General features: G+C 45.6%; 1 protein-coding gene across 1 annotated transcript in view; it reads left to right on the forward strand.

The window, feature by feature from the left end:
* CA3 (carbonic anhydrase 3) overlaps window positions 1–15,116 on the forward strand; it is a 219,717-nt gene that overhangs the window by 158,167 nt on the left and 46,434 nt on the right. The window contains exon 5 of the mRNA XM_069220431.1: window positions 6,386–6,448. Coding sequence (XP_069076532.1) covers window positions 6,386–6,448 — 63 coding nt within the window. The remainder of the gene's footprint in view (window positions 1–6,385; window positions 6,449–15,116) is intronic.

A 15,116-nucleotide genomic window follows, 5' to 3' on the forward strand; every position in this document is an offset into this window, starting at 1 on the left:
GCCCTCATCCAGGACCACCCCAATTGCTCCAAAAAAACATTTCTTCTCCCAACCCATTGGCCCACCCTGTCTTGTCCCTAAGCGTGCACACCTCCTTGCCCTTTCCACTCCTTCCACTTCACAGCCCACCCCTGTCTGCCCTCAGATTCCCGTTCCCCTTCCCCAGAGAAGAAAAAGCCCAGTGCAGAGTTAAGTCCATCTGGCTCCACCCGCTTGAAACTCTCCCCCACCTACAAAAGACAAACCCACACCCCCTCCACCTTCCAAACGCAAGTGCAAGCCCTAAACCCGTCGCAAATCTCCACCTCCACCACCTCCTGCCCCCGTTCCGTGAGGTGCCTGGATGCCCCTTTGTTGCCCCATTAGGTGGAGTACCGTGCACTTTTGGGAGTCAGGTTGGGCCCATTGTGGCCCATGGGACTTCTTGCGATACGGACTGGCCATTGGCCTTGTTGGAAATAGTTGGCTCTGTGAGCTGTAATAAATATTTTTGTGTGGCCTGTGTTTTGGCGGCACACTGTTGAACCCTGGTCTTTCGTTTCATTGTTTGTGGGTGTGGGGCATTTGTATGTACTATGGTCAAGTTGGATTTGCCTTGTGTCAGGTAAGTACCTCTTGCTGTGGGGTGTATGGGTTGTGCTGCTGTGAAGGGTTAGGGAGGCTTTGCTGGGTGGGTGGATTGGGTGGGTATGTAACTGTGCCCTTTCCTCCCTTGTTTCGTAGGTTGTGGTACTTACCGTCGTCATCTTCTTCGGTGGTCTCGGTCGTGGAGATATATGGCAAGGAGCAGGGCTGGCATGATCTACAGCTCTCTATCCTCTATCCATGTCTGCTTCGGCGCGTTGTGTGGGCCTCTGGTGAGTGTTTAATTGGATTTGGTTAATTTCCGCCTGGACTTGCGTGGCGGTGGTTCCTGCCTCGGAACTGGCGGCAGACTAGTGGTTCATAATTTGATGGGCGGGTTGGGCCTTTCTGTCGGCCTGTGGGCAGACTCTGTGGTCGTCGTCTGCACTCCTCTACTGGCGGTGGGTGGTTTTCTGGAGGCCTGTGTTTCGATTGGTTCATTATTTGGCGGTCCAGACTGCTCCTATGTTGGCGGTTTTTACCGCCACTGCCATCAGCGCTTTCGGGACCACCGTGTTCATAATGAGGGCCTAAGTAGGGTAGGGTGGAAAGGAAAGGAAAGGGGGGATAAAAGGAAATAGATGCAAGAGATGATATATGTAGTTGGGGTCTAATGGAAGCCGAGGTAAGCACTAAGCATGTCCCGCGCGCCAGATGAGCGCAAAGTGGGGGGGGAGCCCAGAGAGGCCGGCGACAAACAGCCAGTGGGAATCAGTGTAAGGCGGGATGTTCAGAACATTGCAGAGGATACGGGGGTTTAGGTCATCGGGGAGCAGGAGGGGAAGTGGGAAGAGAGCCAGGGAAGCTCCTGGAATGGGCATGTCTCAATATGTTGCGGGTATGGAGGGACGAGGCGTCTATCGCACCGGGGGCCAGAATTACCGATAAGAGACCTATGAGGTCCCTGTGTCCAAACGGATAGCCTGTACTGGGAACACCACTGGAGGGAGTAGGTATGGGCATTGCTTCAGGCCGGGGTCGACATATGGGGTGCAGAGGGTAGACACATTGAGGTCCTAGGGTGGAGGAGGTGGGGAGAGACACAGGGGGACGCCCGGGCCCATTCCAGAATACAGAATATGGGGGTGTGAGGACAGGAGAACTCCTGGTCTGATCTCCGCGAGATGCTCTCAAGTGGTCTACGACAGGGAGGAGTTATAGACAAGCATAACAGGTGGATGAGCCTTATCGGAATGCAACCGATAAAAGGAGTCTAGGCCTTCCATCATATTCCTAACAACAGTTCCAAAAGATCTCGGGGCTACCTTTAACCAGAAACACATAAGGCATATGCAATACCCACGGAACCCCGTACAATGACAGTTCACAGAAAATGCAGAGTATGTCCAATGGATCACGTGTTGTAACAGCCATGTAAGCATAGGTAAGAACAATATCAGCAGGAACAATAAGAACAATAACAGCAGAGCCATCAACTCTAGTTATGACAAAAGTCTCTGAATTTACCATCCTGTGTGATCCACATACGAGTAGTCTCAAAGAGGCCAAATTTGATGTTCATGTTCCTCATTTGTGGTCTTAGGGCCAAAAATGCTGTGGGCCCCTTTAAATTCCAACGGCGGGGAAAAGAGGAGGCCTGTGAGTTCAGGAAAGAAGTCTTTGAGAAAAGCTTTGACATCTGAGCCTTCCTTTTGTTCCGGCATGCCAAAAAAACGGACATTGTCCCTCCGACTCCTGTCCTCCAAGTCCGTGATCTTTGTACGAAGGAACTGCAGCTCTGTGTCCCGTTTCGGCAGCATTGCACGACGGTCCTCACCGGTCGTGAGGTGACGGTCCAAGTCTGTGACCGTAACTTGGAAGCAAGCTATGTCGGCCCATATGGAGGTGGAAGCCATAGAGAGGACCGAGATCTTCGAGTCAATTGCTTCCAAGAGGCGTCCCCCAGTAGTAATTTCCTGGAGTATACGTTCCATGGCATCAGCCGAGCGGGGGTCGGCCGGCGGGGTCGCAGAGCAAGGGGCGATCTTCAGCAACGCCATGGGTTTAGGCTGCGCAATAGCTTCTGAGAACAGCAGTTGGCGGGAGTCTTTGCCTGACGATTTGCCATTGGGCATCGCTGCCCGGGAAGGGGGGTTCTAAGGAGCTCCGGAGTATCTTCCTGACTACAGGGAGATGATACAGTAGCGTAGGATCAGTAGGTGTCCCCTCATTGCGGAAGGTCCGGTACTAGGACCCCTCAGTGTGCTCTGGGGGACCTGGTGGTTGTGCAGGTCCAGTGGCAATTAGCATATACAGCCTGACCAGTTCACTGGGTTTTAAGGCTAAGTGTATCTTGATCGGCGGCCCAACCATAGTATGTGACTCCATTGCATACTGTGTGTAGTATGTCTCATCGGTGCTAGATGGTCCTGCAGTAGGTGCCAGCCGGTCGCGCAGGTGGGCGGTGCTCTTCTTATGCGGGTGTCAGACCACGCCTCCAGAAAAGTTTCCCAGTATGGAGATGGGGTTGTGAGCCCAAAGCTGTTGCGGCGCAGGCCAGTAATTCTGCATGACTAGAGCCAGCCCTACAATTCCACCACGGAAACTCTGCCAGCAGCTTCCCAACAAAGGCTCTTCTTCCGGGCCCAGCGGCCCCTGGGGCAACCAGCTGTGAGATATAGGTCGTCTATGGGTCCAAACAATGATGGGTTGCGCAGTAGAAGTAATGCGCTGTAGGAGTGCACACCTGCTAGTGCATTGGGAACTCCTCACGTTCGAAGGTCACCCTCCGGCGGGCCGGTAAATGCGGCCGCTCGCTACTAGTAGCCGTGAATCTGCCCAGGAGGAGGGGGAGAGAAGGCAGTCAGTCCCCTCCGACCCGTTCTCTGGCCACTAACTTCTGCTGGAGCTTGGGGGAGCATAAGTGGTGCCCCAGGGGTTCGGCATGCGTGGGTGGGCTGGTCTGCCAGTCCGCAGCTGGGCGTGATCCGCCCCAGTGGCCCCACCTATGTCGCGCTCCTCCCGCATGAGTTAGCAAGGCCGCTGTGCCTCGCGTGGTAGAGGGCCACGGTGCTCTGTCAGCCCCTCTGCTCCACGTGGTTGTTTAGTGGGTCCAAAAACACCCGCCACCCGTTCAGGGCGGATAACGCGAGGCAGGGGAAACACTCCTGGTGATCAGTGGCCCCTCTGTTCCCCCCGGTCAATCCGGCGTGCAGAGCTCCCAATTGAGGCAGCTATTTCTCTCCACGGCCAGACCACGCTCTCAACATCCAGAATTTTAACACCTGCTCAGAGAAGTCATTAAACTAATCCTGGGCTTTTCTCTGTGGGAGCCATCCTCGCATTGCTGGAGTACCATCATTTTTTTACGCTAGTCCAGCAGTGCATCAGTTCAGCGCCACAGATGAGTGAAAATTTGTGACGCATTTATGAAAATGTGCACCATGGAGTTCTGTATAGTAAATACAGTGCATCAATCATGTAGTTAACGAATCGTTGAGCAGCGCAAGAAATCTGAAACATTGGGGCCAATGCATCAGATTCTTGTAAATGAGGCCCACAGTGTGCTGAACCTTGTTTAACAGAACACATCAGTGCCCATCGTTTAGGGATAGGCCAATTGTGCCACAATAATTTTTAGCCTAGCTACCTTGATAACTCTCAATGCATTTATTTGTTACGAGCGAACACCCTCACCCACTGTCAGGTGGTATTCTTCATCCTAGGGTTCCTCCTCAGAATATTTGCAGCAGCTCGTGGTGTGGGCCTCGACCTTGCCCAGTGTGGAGAGGAGCACTTAAATGGGTGGTCCAAAGAGGTGCCTTTGTGTGCTACTGGTTTTGGTAGGTGGCACAGAGAACGGTCATGAAGTGATTATGAACAAAACTACCTCTTGGTGGATATTCATAGATGTTTTATTTTTCTGTTCATAAGTGATAGTCTGAAAACTGAGATGGGAGAGAAACCTTCAGCCCAATTATTGGTACGGGGTCAACAGGGTTCTGTCTATTCGCTTGTTTGTAGAGGCATTCTCCAGGACCATATTGTAGTTACTCTGCCAACTACTGATATGAAGTATCAAAAATGAAAAACGAAATGAATTAAAAAAAAGTACCACTAGTGCTCTAGGAGGTGGAGAAGTGTCCACCATCGTCTCAATCCCTGTTGATCGGGTGTAGTCCTGAACTCAAGACTAGCGGACAGAATATTGATACAAAAGAGGAGACAAGTGTGTTGCCCTCTAAACTCTCCTTTGACCCTCCTAGTGCATTGCTGAACCTTGATTGTACAGGTAGTCTCCAAACGAGAGGGATGGATATCGTAGTCTACTGTATCAAAGGTTGCAAAGAGTTTGAGAAGGATTAATTTAAAGTGATGTTTCAGTTGTCGTGCCACATGCAATAGATTTCTAAAGTTTAATTATGTTTCCTCAGTCCTAATGTGCAGTTTGAAACTAATTGAAAATCCAAGAGGATGTTTTTTGATTCCATGTTGGAAGACAATTTGAAATTAGCCATTGGTTCAAAACTTTTGTGCTGCAGCGAGTAGGCCTGAGGTTGGGCTGTAATTTGTCAGGACAGGTGGAACACTGCTTGTTTTTTTAATAGTATGTTTATGATGACTTACTGTAGTTGCCGGGGCTTGTCATCCCAGATGCCAAAGTCAATGATCAGACTTCTGATGATTGTAGTGATGGGTGACTGGCACAGTTTAATGATCTTGGTTCTACAGATGATTTTGAGGGTTTAAGGTTGTTAATGTTCGTGAAAATATCTTTTAAAGCTAGATGTAAGTTGTTCAGAATAGGTTGGAAGGGCAGAGATGCAGTGATACCATGTTATAAATGATGATTTGCGCTAGATTAGTCTAAAGCCAGGTGTTGTTGTAAACTGAAATTCGTTTGTCTCACCCATTGAAAGAGTGCTGATTAAGGTGCTTATCGGGATGTTCAGATAACTTCCTAATGGACGCAGTTGAGTTCCTTCGAATAATGTCCTTCGGCAGTGCAAGACAGACAAGCCTTTTAGTTCTGTGGATGGTAGACCGCCAGCATTAAGGCAAATTCATATAACAGATCAAAAAAGCGGTGGAGTAGAATTAGAATAAAAGTATATAGCTAGGCACAACACACAGAAAAGCATCTGTAAATGTGGCCTCCAGTGCATTTTTTACCATAAGTGGTAGCTGTATAGCTCAGATGCTGGCAATGAAGAAAAGAGATATGTCTCTTCTGTTTTGTTTCAGGCAGCACTATTTAGTGGTTATGGTATTAATAACGGCAACACTCTTTGGCCGGGTGGCTGTCTTCACGGAACAGTGATTTAATCCTGCCAGGATTTCTTGCAAACATCAGGCCCCGAACGTTGAATTATGTCATTCATTCCACTGGAAGTCAGCGCAGGTCCGTCAGCGCGAGTATTGCTCCAAGATGAATAGCTGACAGGACCTTTCAATAAGTATCAGTACACAAGGGAAAACAAAAAATGAATACACATGTTCCATATAACATTTTTTCCTGATCAGCGATCCATGAAAGCAAAAGAGGAAAGACAATTAAATGTAACTCTTATGTTTTATTATGAAACCTTAATGGCTGTCCTTTGGAACATTGCATGTGCACCTAACACTTTTATTACCCCACTTTCTAATTTAATATATATCTATGACTATCAGATTTAGAGCATGCTCTTCACAATTTGAAATGTGCGGCTTTTTCAGTTTGATTTTCTTCCGATTCCTAATAACAAAAATGATGCCGGGGACAAGCTCTTTGTCTTCACCATACCATTTCATGTGTCTAAAACTGAGCTCTCCCTTGTAGATTGGAAAGGCCAAGCCACAAATGAAGTTAGTACTGGAAGCCACGGACTGTGTGAAGACAAAGGTAAGAAGCCCTTTATACCACATCCGCAATAAAACATGGTGCTTCCTAATTGATTTACACTTAGAAAGAGTACTTCACCTTTGTGAAAAATGAGAATGAATCTCGAGGATAAAATGTGCTTTCAGCCGCATCACGCATGCAAACCTCCTCCCTGCATGCATTACTTGTGCAGTAACAGGTTGAAGCTAGAGGAAACAAACATTTCCACTGCAACAGGCATCGCATTACGTCGAGTAAGAGCTATTAGCGTTGTAAACTCCTAACCGAACTTTTCTTGCCATATTAAATGAAAAAAAAAAAAATACGAGTGCGATCGCGCTGCGAAATAAAGAGAAAAAGTAGTCTAGAAACTATACGGAAAGCATGGAGTCTCGTATGTTTCCAGAAGTTTACTGTGCTCTCAAGGAAGGCTAAACACCGGTATAACGTATGCACGCCTTTTACAAATGAAACAAGCGGATTATAAAAGGAAAGCCCATGAACCAATGAAAGTGACTGACGTAACATGGGCATGGTTAAAATCCCCCTAAAGAGAGATTAGAAGAGGGACGGAGCACTGTGCGCTCGCCATTAATAAAAAGCTAGGTAAGTTGCCAGACAGTTAAATCACTCCATACTATTGGCTAGTAATTTTTTGCCATTCCCCCTGATGCCGTGCTTGTATCCGCCCGCACGATTCACATGCTGGGAGTGTTGCCTGGAAAGCCATGGACAACGGGGTCTCTGAGGCAGCTTCATTTTGCTTCGTTTGGCCACACACCGCTTCATCTTTACCCTGTCCCAGCTTCTTGCCACTGCTGCTTTTATCACCTCCAGCCATGATGTATTGTGCTTGGCCTGGGTTGAGGACCACTACAGGAGGCACTGCGGTGAACGTGGCAGGCACAACCGTGACAATAGAATGCATTGCGGCTGCTACTGACTCTGTCTGTTGCCCTGTCTGCCAGCTGCCACTGTCTTCAGCCTGCTCATGGAGATGGACAAGCAGGGGTGTGTGACAGGGCAGCAAAGTGGTGGGGGAATGGCAGTGGGATGGAGGTTGGACAGCAGTAGAAGCAGCAGGAGCTGGCGGTTTGCCTTGGTGTGCCTTGCTATGGTATGCTGCTTTGACAAGTTTTTGACTTTAGCTGTGTGGGTGGAGGCCTGTGGCCCAAGCAAGTCTGGGGGGAAGGTAAGTGGTCCACCTATGTTGCTGCTGCTGTATGTTGCTGTTTACCATCTGTTTGTTGTTAAGTGTACTCCTGTTTGCTTGTTATTTGTGTGGCCCGATGGTCCCTTGCCCATGGCTTTTTCTATGGCATTGACTACCTGTTTTACTTGCACTACCTGCACTACTTGCGCTAATTGCATTAACTGCATCAAATGTACTGCCTGTACCACCTGCTTAATTAGACTTGCCTAATCAAACTGTCGGGTGAAAAGCAGGGCTGTTCTAGAGTTTGTATCAGAGGTGGGTTTGGCACCCCCTTGGCATCCATTTTTGCACCCTCATAGTTGTAAGGACTGTTGGAGGTAATTTCTTGACCTCTTGGGTGGGGCCACGCATTTTAAGATTCTGTTGTCCTGAGGAGGGGCAGAGGAGGGGACCGTGGAGGGCGCCTCCTATTTTATAATTGTTCTGAGGATTCCAGAGTTTTGTGGCTGCCTCCTCACCAAGCGCAGGTCCTTGGTCTGGAAGATAATTAAGTCTCTGAAAAAGAGGTTGTTTGTGCTGAAGACGATTCTGGTGGGATGATTAATCATTGCAAGACTGCCAGCTCACTTGGTTGTGCACCTGCCCTCCTGAGTTTGATCATTTTTTACCCCTATTGTCCAGACATGGGTTTTTATTTCCCTAAGATGATCTGTGTCCAACGCCCTTATAGACAGGAGTGGGGGAGGGCCTGACCTATCTACGGATGATGGATTGGACAGGACTGTGCCTGTTGCACTTTATGTTGTTGACAGTGCCAGCACCCCCATTTGTGGGCAGGGTCGCCACCTTCTTATGTGTTTGCTAGGGAAAAAGTGTGAAACCACCTTGATGTGTAGCTTTATGGAAATTATGCTAGATTCCCCAGACATGTTGTGTATCACTTTAAATTCTTCTGGTGTGGCTACATGTTTCATTTATAATGTTTATTGTAGGCCAACTGCAAGTAAACCTGAGTCTGGAATAATCCAAATGTTATCTGCCTATTTGGCCGATCTTCTGGGTGAAACTCTTAAGATTGTAGGGGGAGATTTTAATTGTTAGTTTGAGCCTTTGGACGCACATGGAGAATTTTATTCAAGTGAAGAAGACCAACTGTGACACATCCCTAAGTTAACTATCCCCCCCTTAAAAATGGACCCCACTGGCCGTCCAATTTAATTCCTTAGTATTGAATGGAGGATTGAAAGCATGGAAGCAGGTCAAGGTCAGATAAAAAAGGCAAACACACCTTCAATAGACCTCAATCCACAAGTCTTATTGACTATTTCCTACTTGACCTTCAGCTCTGGCCTATGATAATTGATATGGATTCTTATCCCCTCAGGATAGCAACCATAACGTGCTTTCGCTAGAATTAAGGAGCCTAATCTTAACTGCACAGTCAGATGCTAATGAGCACTTTGACAAAAGGTTAACTATGGGCCAAAATAGACAAAGGGTAAGATGATGTGCGCTTTTGCATTCCAGGGAATCGATCGCTGAAGTCTATAAAGCAGTTACTGAGGTGATTAGAGAGCTCCTTTATTAGTAAACCTACCCAAGGATCAGAGAGTGACCCTGCCTAACTTCAGCTATATTCATGCCTAATTGGTGTCATTTTTTAATAGAAGCTAGCCATTCAGCTAAAAAGGCCCAGTTCTCCTACATGGTACTAAGCAAGTGGCAGTGCGGCTCAGAGGGCGTTAATGGCTGCAATCAAATTGAGCGATAGACTAGCAATTCAAGCAACCACAAGGGCATATAAAGTTGCTATACGGGCTGCCAAGAGAGAGTGGTAAATAAAGAAATGGGAGGGCCTCCTTGCAGCAGCCAAGAGAAAAGATTCACGCTCATTTTGGTGGATCATTGCAACTGATTCCCATGATGGGTGTATTCCTGTTGAAAATCAAGTTACAATGACGGAATGGGTTGCATTTTTTTCTAACTTGTACTCCTTATAGGAACAGCCCAAACACCCCGAGTTAGACATCTGTGATGTGGCTCTGGTTAGCCATGATGGACTTCAGCCAACTATTAGATTGCCTGCTCTGATAAGTTGCCCGCAGGAGAATATTAGTTTTGGTCTTGAGGAAATAACACTAGTCATTAACAAGACTGTGCAACGTAAAGCCCCTCGGCTTGATAAGATTCCTGGGGGCATCTTCTTGGATGAAATTGAAATATGGACCCCCTATTTTACCATCCTCTTCAATGCCATACTGAAAGGGGCCCCTATTCCATCAACCTGGACTGTAACTGAGATTGTCACTAATTTGTTTTTTAAGGAGGGGTCCAGAGATCTCCCTTCTAACTACAGGCAGATAAGCTTAATCAATAGCGCCCAGAAACTCTTCTCTAGGCTCATAATGAGCAAACTTCAAGACTTAATGCCCACCTCATAAATATTGACCCCACTACAAGCAGGTTTCAGAGAACGCACTAGTACATTGGACCAGGTCTTCTGCCTCTATTTATTATATTTGAAGACAGTACAGATGGGGGGTGGGAGACTCTATATTGTGTTTGTTGCCCTCAGGTCTACATTTGACCTTGTTCTTCTATTGAAGTTGTAGCAAACCTGGGCAGATATGGGGGTCCCGCTCTATCTTATGAATATGATCATAAGGCTTTATGATAACAACTTCGCCAAGTAAGATATGGGCAGATGGGAGAGCTAACTAACCGTTTCCCGGTAAACCGGGTGGTCAGGTATGGAAGCGTCCTTGCACCCACGCTATTTTCTTTGTTCATAAATGAGTTAGTAAAGTATGTAGATCATAGTGAGTCAGACTCACTCCGCCTGTTCGCAGACGATATGTTGCTCCTTTCTAAATCTCTCATGGGCTTGCAAAATATATATATATTGATAATTTCTGCAGAGCAAAAAGTTTAGATATTATCCTTGCAAAAACTAAGTATATGGTCTTTAGCCCTTGCCATTCCACCTTTCCAAATCCAATACTTAGGGAAAGCACTCAAGAACAAGTCAACACTTTTGAATATTTGGGTATAGTTCTGAATGAGCTCCACAGATGGCAGCCCCACATAGCTAGCTGTGGATTAAAATTGGATAAAAGCTCAGGGGGACTGTTGAAGACGCTCAGGGCATATCCATATCATCCCATTTCTCCTGCCCTGCATGTCGATAACCACCAGGTTTTGGGATCTTGTATGGAGTTGAACTTTGGGGGCCCATCGAGGTACCTACCTTGAGTGCCAGAGAGAACCGCTTTTTGCGACCAACTGGTTGGCCTGCCAATAAGTACACATTGCTTCCCTTGCGGATGGATTTGGAGCTGAAAGTATCTCTGACATAGCAAGGCTACTACCCCTTTTGTTATGGAGGAAGATTTGGCCATTCCTTGAGTTCAGCCCTTACCAACAGGGATTGTCAGAACTGTTGTGCCTGACAGGGACGTGCAACCTCCTGTGGGTTAAGTATGTGAGGACCATACTAATGACTATTGGTCTTTAGCGCTTGTGGACAACTCTTTAAGAGGCATGTACGATCCCTAAACAGCAAGTCAAGAGGGCATATTGGTCATACCAAAAGGGCTTACTGTATAGTTGGCCCAATTTGGGCTCAAAGACGGAGGCCTTTCTTATGCACAAAGTTGATTTTGCACTAGAGTATTTTATGAACGAAATAGAGCCTAGTATTTCAGGAAAGCTTTATCTCCATTTTAGGTATGGGAGCCTTCCCCTTCCATCGTATTCTGCCAGGTGGCTAACCAGACAAATGGACAGTGATTATTTTGCAACTCATGGTAGGAAACCATTGAACATGTTTTAGTCTGCTGCCCTACCATAGCATTAGGATGAAATGGGTTGCCCCCCTCTGTCGTATTTTTGGGAGAAGAGAATTTAAACAAGCCTTACGAATTTTGCAATATGACTCCAGGCAATAAGTTGTTTTCGTGATGCCAAGATTTGTTATGGCAATGTGGAGCATTAGGCAAAGAGCAGTTCAACGGAGACACTGTAATGCACATTATAGGTAGCCACTCTTTTATTTGGTTTAAACTTTTTTGGCTCATTTTTTAATGTAATTTTATCTTTTACTACGTTTAATCTATTTTATCCCATTTTAGTACGTCATGGATTTTTATTCTCTTCCATAATGATTTTTAATTTATGTATGTATTTGTTTGTTTTTTATGACTTTTAATGGCGAGAATCGCCGAATAAAATATCTATCATAAGTCACTCCATCTGCATTTGCAAACCTTGAGCACTCATGCACTGACCAAGGACGGGCAATGCAATTGATGGAAGGATCCAGAAGAAATCAAGTTAAAAAAAGGTCAACATTTGCAGATTTCCAAATATTATAGAAACCATTTGCTCTAATAATTCATGATCATAACTTGGTGGAAGGAGGCCCCAAAGTTGCAAATTTACTTGACAAATGTATTTGATTTTTCTTAATTTAGCTCATACGTTTGATAGGCACAACCCTTACCCTGTGACATAAAAAACAAGTGATACATTTAGTCAGTGACCCCACCAAAACACCCCACTGTTAAACTATTCTAGGAACTACAAAGACAAAAAAGGAAGGACTCCCAGATTAAACGTGACACCTGTTTAGGTAAAAAATGCCATACATTCCTTGGACAATCCCAGCAATGAGGATGAAAGATGCAGAGAAACAGGAATACTTTTCTAGTATCAGGCTGCTGCAAATATCCAAAGGTTACTACCCTAGGCGTAACCTGCAGTGTGGTAAATTTACTGAAAAACATGGCAGGAGCTTCAAGCTGGATAATTAGGTTAATGTTGCGTTTGAGGCTTATGTAGGTGTGCAGGGGCTAAGCATAGCCATTGAGATTTGGGGGGAGAAGAGGGGAAGGAAATCTCAAATTTCCCAGCTACAAAAATGCTGCACTGTGGAAGTGGGAAACAATCAATTTTCATGATAGACTGTTCCCAAGATATACAGAGTTTGTACTGATTTGCATTCGTTGGGCCTCTGTTTTGAGTAATGTAGTAGTATGAAAACAGTGGGTTGAAATGCTATCCCTACACTCACTTGGGGTTAGATTTGCTGGAGCTTTCCATCACCATACTGTTGCTGCTAGCTTTGTCCCTAGGGGCCTGACTGCGGAAGGGCAATCACTTGTCTGAGGGTTTGTATGTGGGCATTAAAGGGAGTTGTCAGGCAGTCCAGTTCTTTTCTTCTCTTTCCTTTTCCTTTTCTTTCCTTTTCTTTTCTCTTTGTTTCCAATTTAGCTGTTTCTCCATTCTGTTTCTGTTGGGTACCCAATCCAGCATGAATATTGTCATGAGTGGCGCTTCATCATTTCTGTCTTCCTATTTACTTCATTCACGAGGGACACAGGGGCACAGCTCTAGTGGGGTTTTTGGGTTGTGACTACCCCCAAGTAAATGCATTCTTGGCTTGGTAGATCGGTCTGGGGCCCTGAATTGTGTCTGCTATATGTGTTTTGGGTTTTCTTGGTGTCCTGATTTTACTAAGAATTTTAAACTTGTTTTATTTTGGATCAGGAACTTAAATATATATAGTGACCAGTGTAACATTTGCACCCATAGAAGTACTCCTTGAATGGATGCAAATTTACTACATTTTATAATTAAAAAACATTGGCAGTAGTAGGCTTGAAAAGCTGCTTTATTCTAAGGTTTCCAGGCATACTGTTGACACTAAAATGTCCAAAAGTTCATTGGACGAATGCCTGTTAGCCACAGTCAATCCATTGGGTAGCATTCCAAATCATCGTTTTCACCTATTGTGTCACCTACCTACTGTGTCACTCTAGATAGAGGGCCTGATGTTGAGTGCAGCAGACATACTAAAGGCAGACAGGGTGACAGAGAATTTTATTTTCACCAAACTTCCTTTACTCTGTCCTCCAAATTTGGAGATGTCCGCCAGCCCGTGAACATCTCTATACATTATCAGGAAACAACGTTAAATAGGAAAAGTTTGATAGACAGCTCCATCAAACATAATGGCTAGCCATCAAAGTTTTCCAAAGTTTTTTTATTTTTCATGAACAAAGTCCTAAGTTGGTAGTTGATTTTCGAAAGTTAAAAAACTAATGACCGCCCAGACCACGGAATTTACTCCTATGGTGTTGTGGCCATTTTTTTTTTTTAATTGTCTTTAACTGCCAAGACATACCTGGTGCGAGGGACAGTGAAAAAAGCCACCCAGCCATCCAATCTAAATAGGGCAAATGGGCAGATGGCTTACCTCTGATGACACCTACTCTGTTGGGCAGTTGAAGAAAGTTTTACGTAGGCAGAGTACGTGTAAAACTTGTGGCCTGCATGATGCAAAATAAGGCAGACAGACCTTGAGTTTGCAAGGCAGGATATTCCCTCATTGTTACAATAGTGTAACCTGCCCACCAAACTCTAAAATAGTCCCAGAAGCCCACCTAATGCAAATCGGTACTGACCCTACTCTCTCAACGCATCCGTCCATCCCGAACATTGGTCATCTCAGTTATTCATCCTCTGGCCCACATCTTTTTAGTTGAAAAATTTGAGATTTATAACCCGGGAATATCATTGATAAGCTATGCCCTTGAAGAGATCCAATTTGGTTGGATGGTGAGATGCAATGCAGGTGTGTTCTATCAGCAGTTCTTTGCTCCTGACACTTGGTCCCTGTTTCCTAGAGCTTTGAGGTGACTTCTTGAGCAATATTTTTTCCAGCATCCTGGATTACTCCATTCTGCCTCCTGGAGTTCCTCAGCCTGCAAGGTTGTTGTTATTGACTATAGCTTTTTCCTCTGGAGAAAGTGCCACCTTCGTGTGTGCCCTAGTTTATCAAGTGTTCCACTTCAGCAATTACATTGTGACTTCAGGAAACAGTGGCTCATATTTTGGATGGCACAAGTTCCAGCTCCAATAGTTAACTTAGCATCCGGCTTTGAACATGTTGCAACACCACCAATTGCTGATTTGATGGATTCAGCAACTCTTTTTCAGCAACAAACTTTACAACTAGACCAATTAGGAACCAACAATGCTGTTGTTCGTCAAACAGCCCTGTCTAAAGCTGGAGATATTCCTATTATTAGTTCTTCAGACACAAAGTTTTCCAGTGATCCCTCTTTTTGTGGGCCGCTTTAGTCTGGGCCCCTCCTTTGGTTTCCACTGAAGACTCTATTTTAAATAATGACTCCAACATTTTGAAGAAATTGTGGAGAGTGTTCGGAAAGCCAAACCTCGAAGCCTCTGCAGAGGCAGCCTTGTGCAACATGCCAAAGAAACTCAGACGTTCTCACATTTATCACCTGTTTTCGAGAACTGACAGTCGAAACCACTTAGGTGGAGCACACTTAGATAACTTTGTTTGAGAGAGGGCTGAAGGGTGAACTGGAAGAAGAACTAGCTAGAACTCCAGAGGCTACTTCTTCCTCCAGCCCCTTAGCTCATGTTTTACTAATTTAACACAAGGTTATGGAGAGAAGACTCATAAGGAGCTGGCAGCTTTTGATCTAATAGCTTCACCTAACTATA

Source organism: Pleurodeles waltl, chromosome 2_2 (genome assembly GCF_031143425.1).
Source record: "Pleurodeles waltl isolate 20211129_DDA chromosome 2_2, aPleWal1.hap1.20221129, whole genome shotgun sequence".
NCBI lineage: Eukaryota > Metazoa > Chordata > Amphibia > Caudata > Salamandridae > Pleurodeles > Pleurodeles waltl.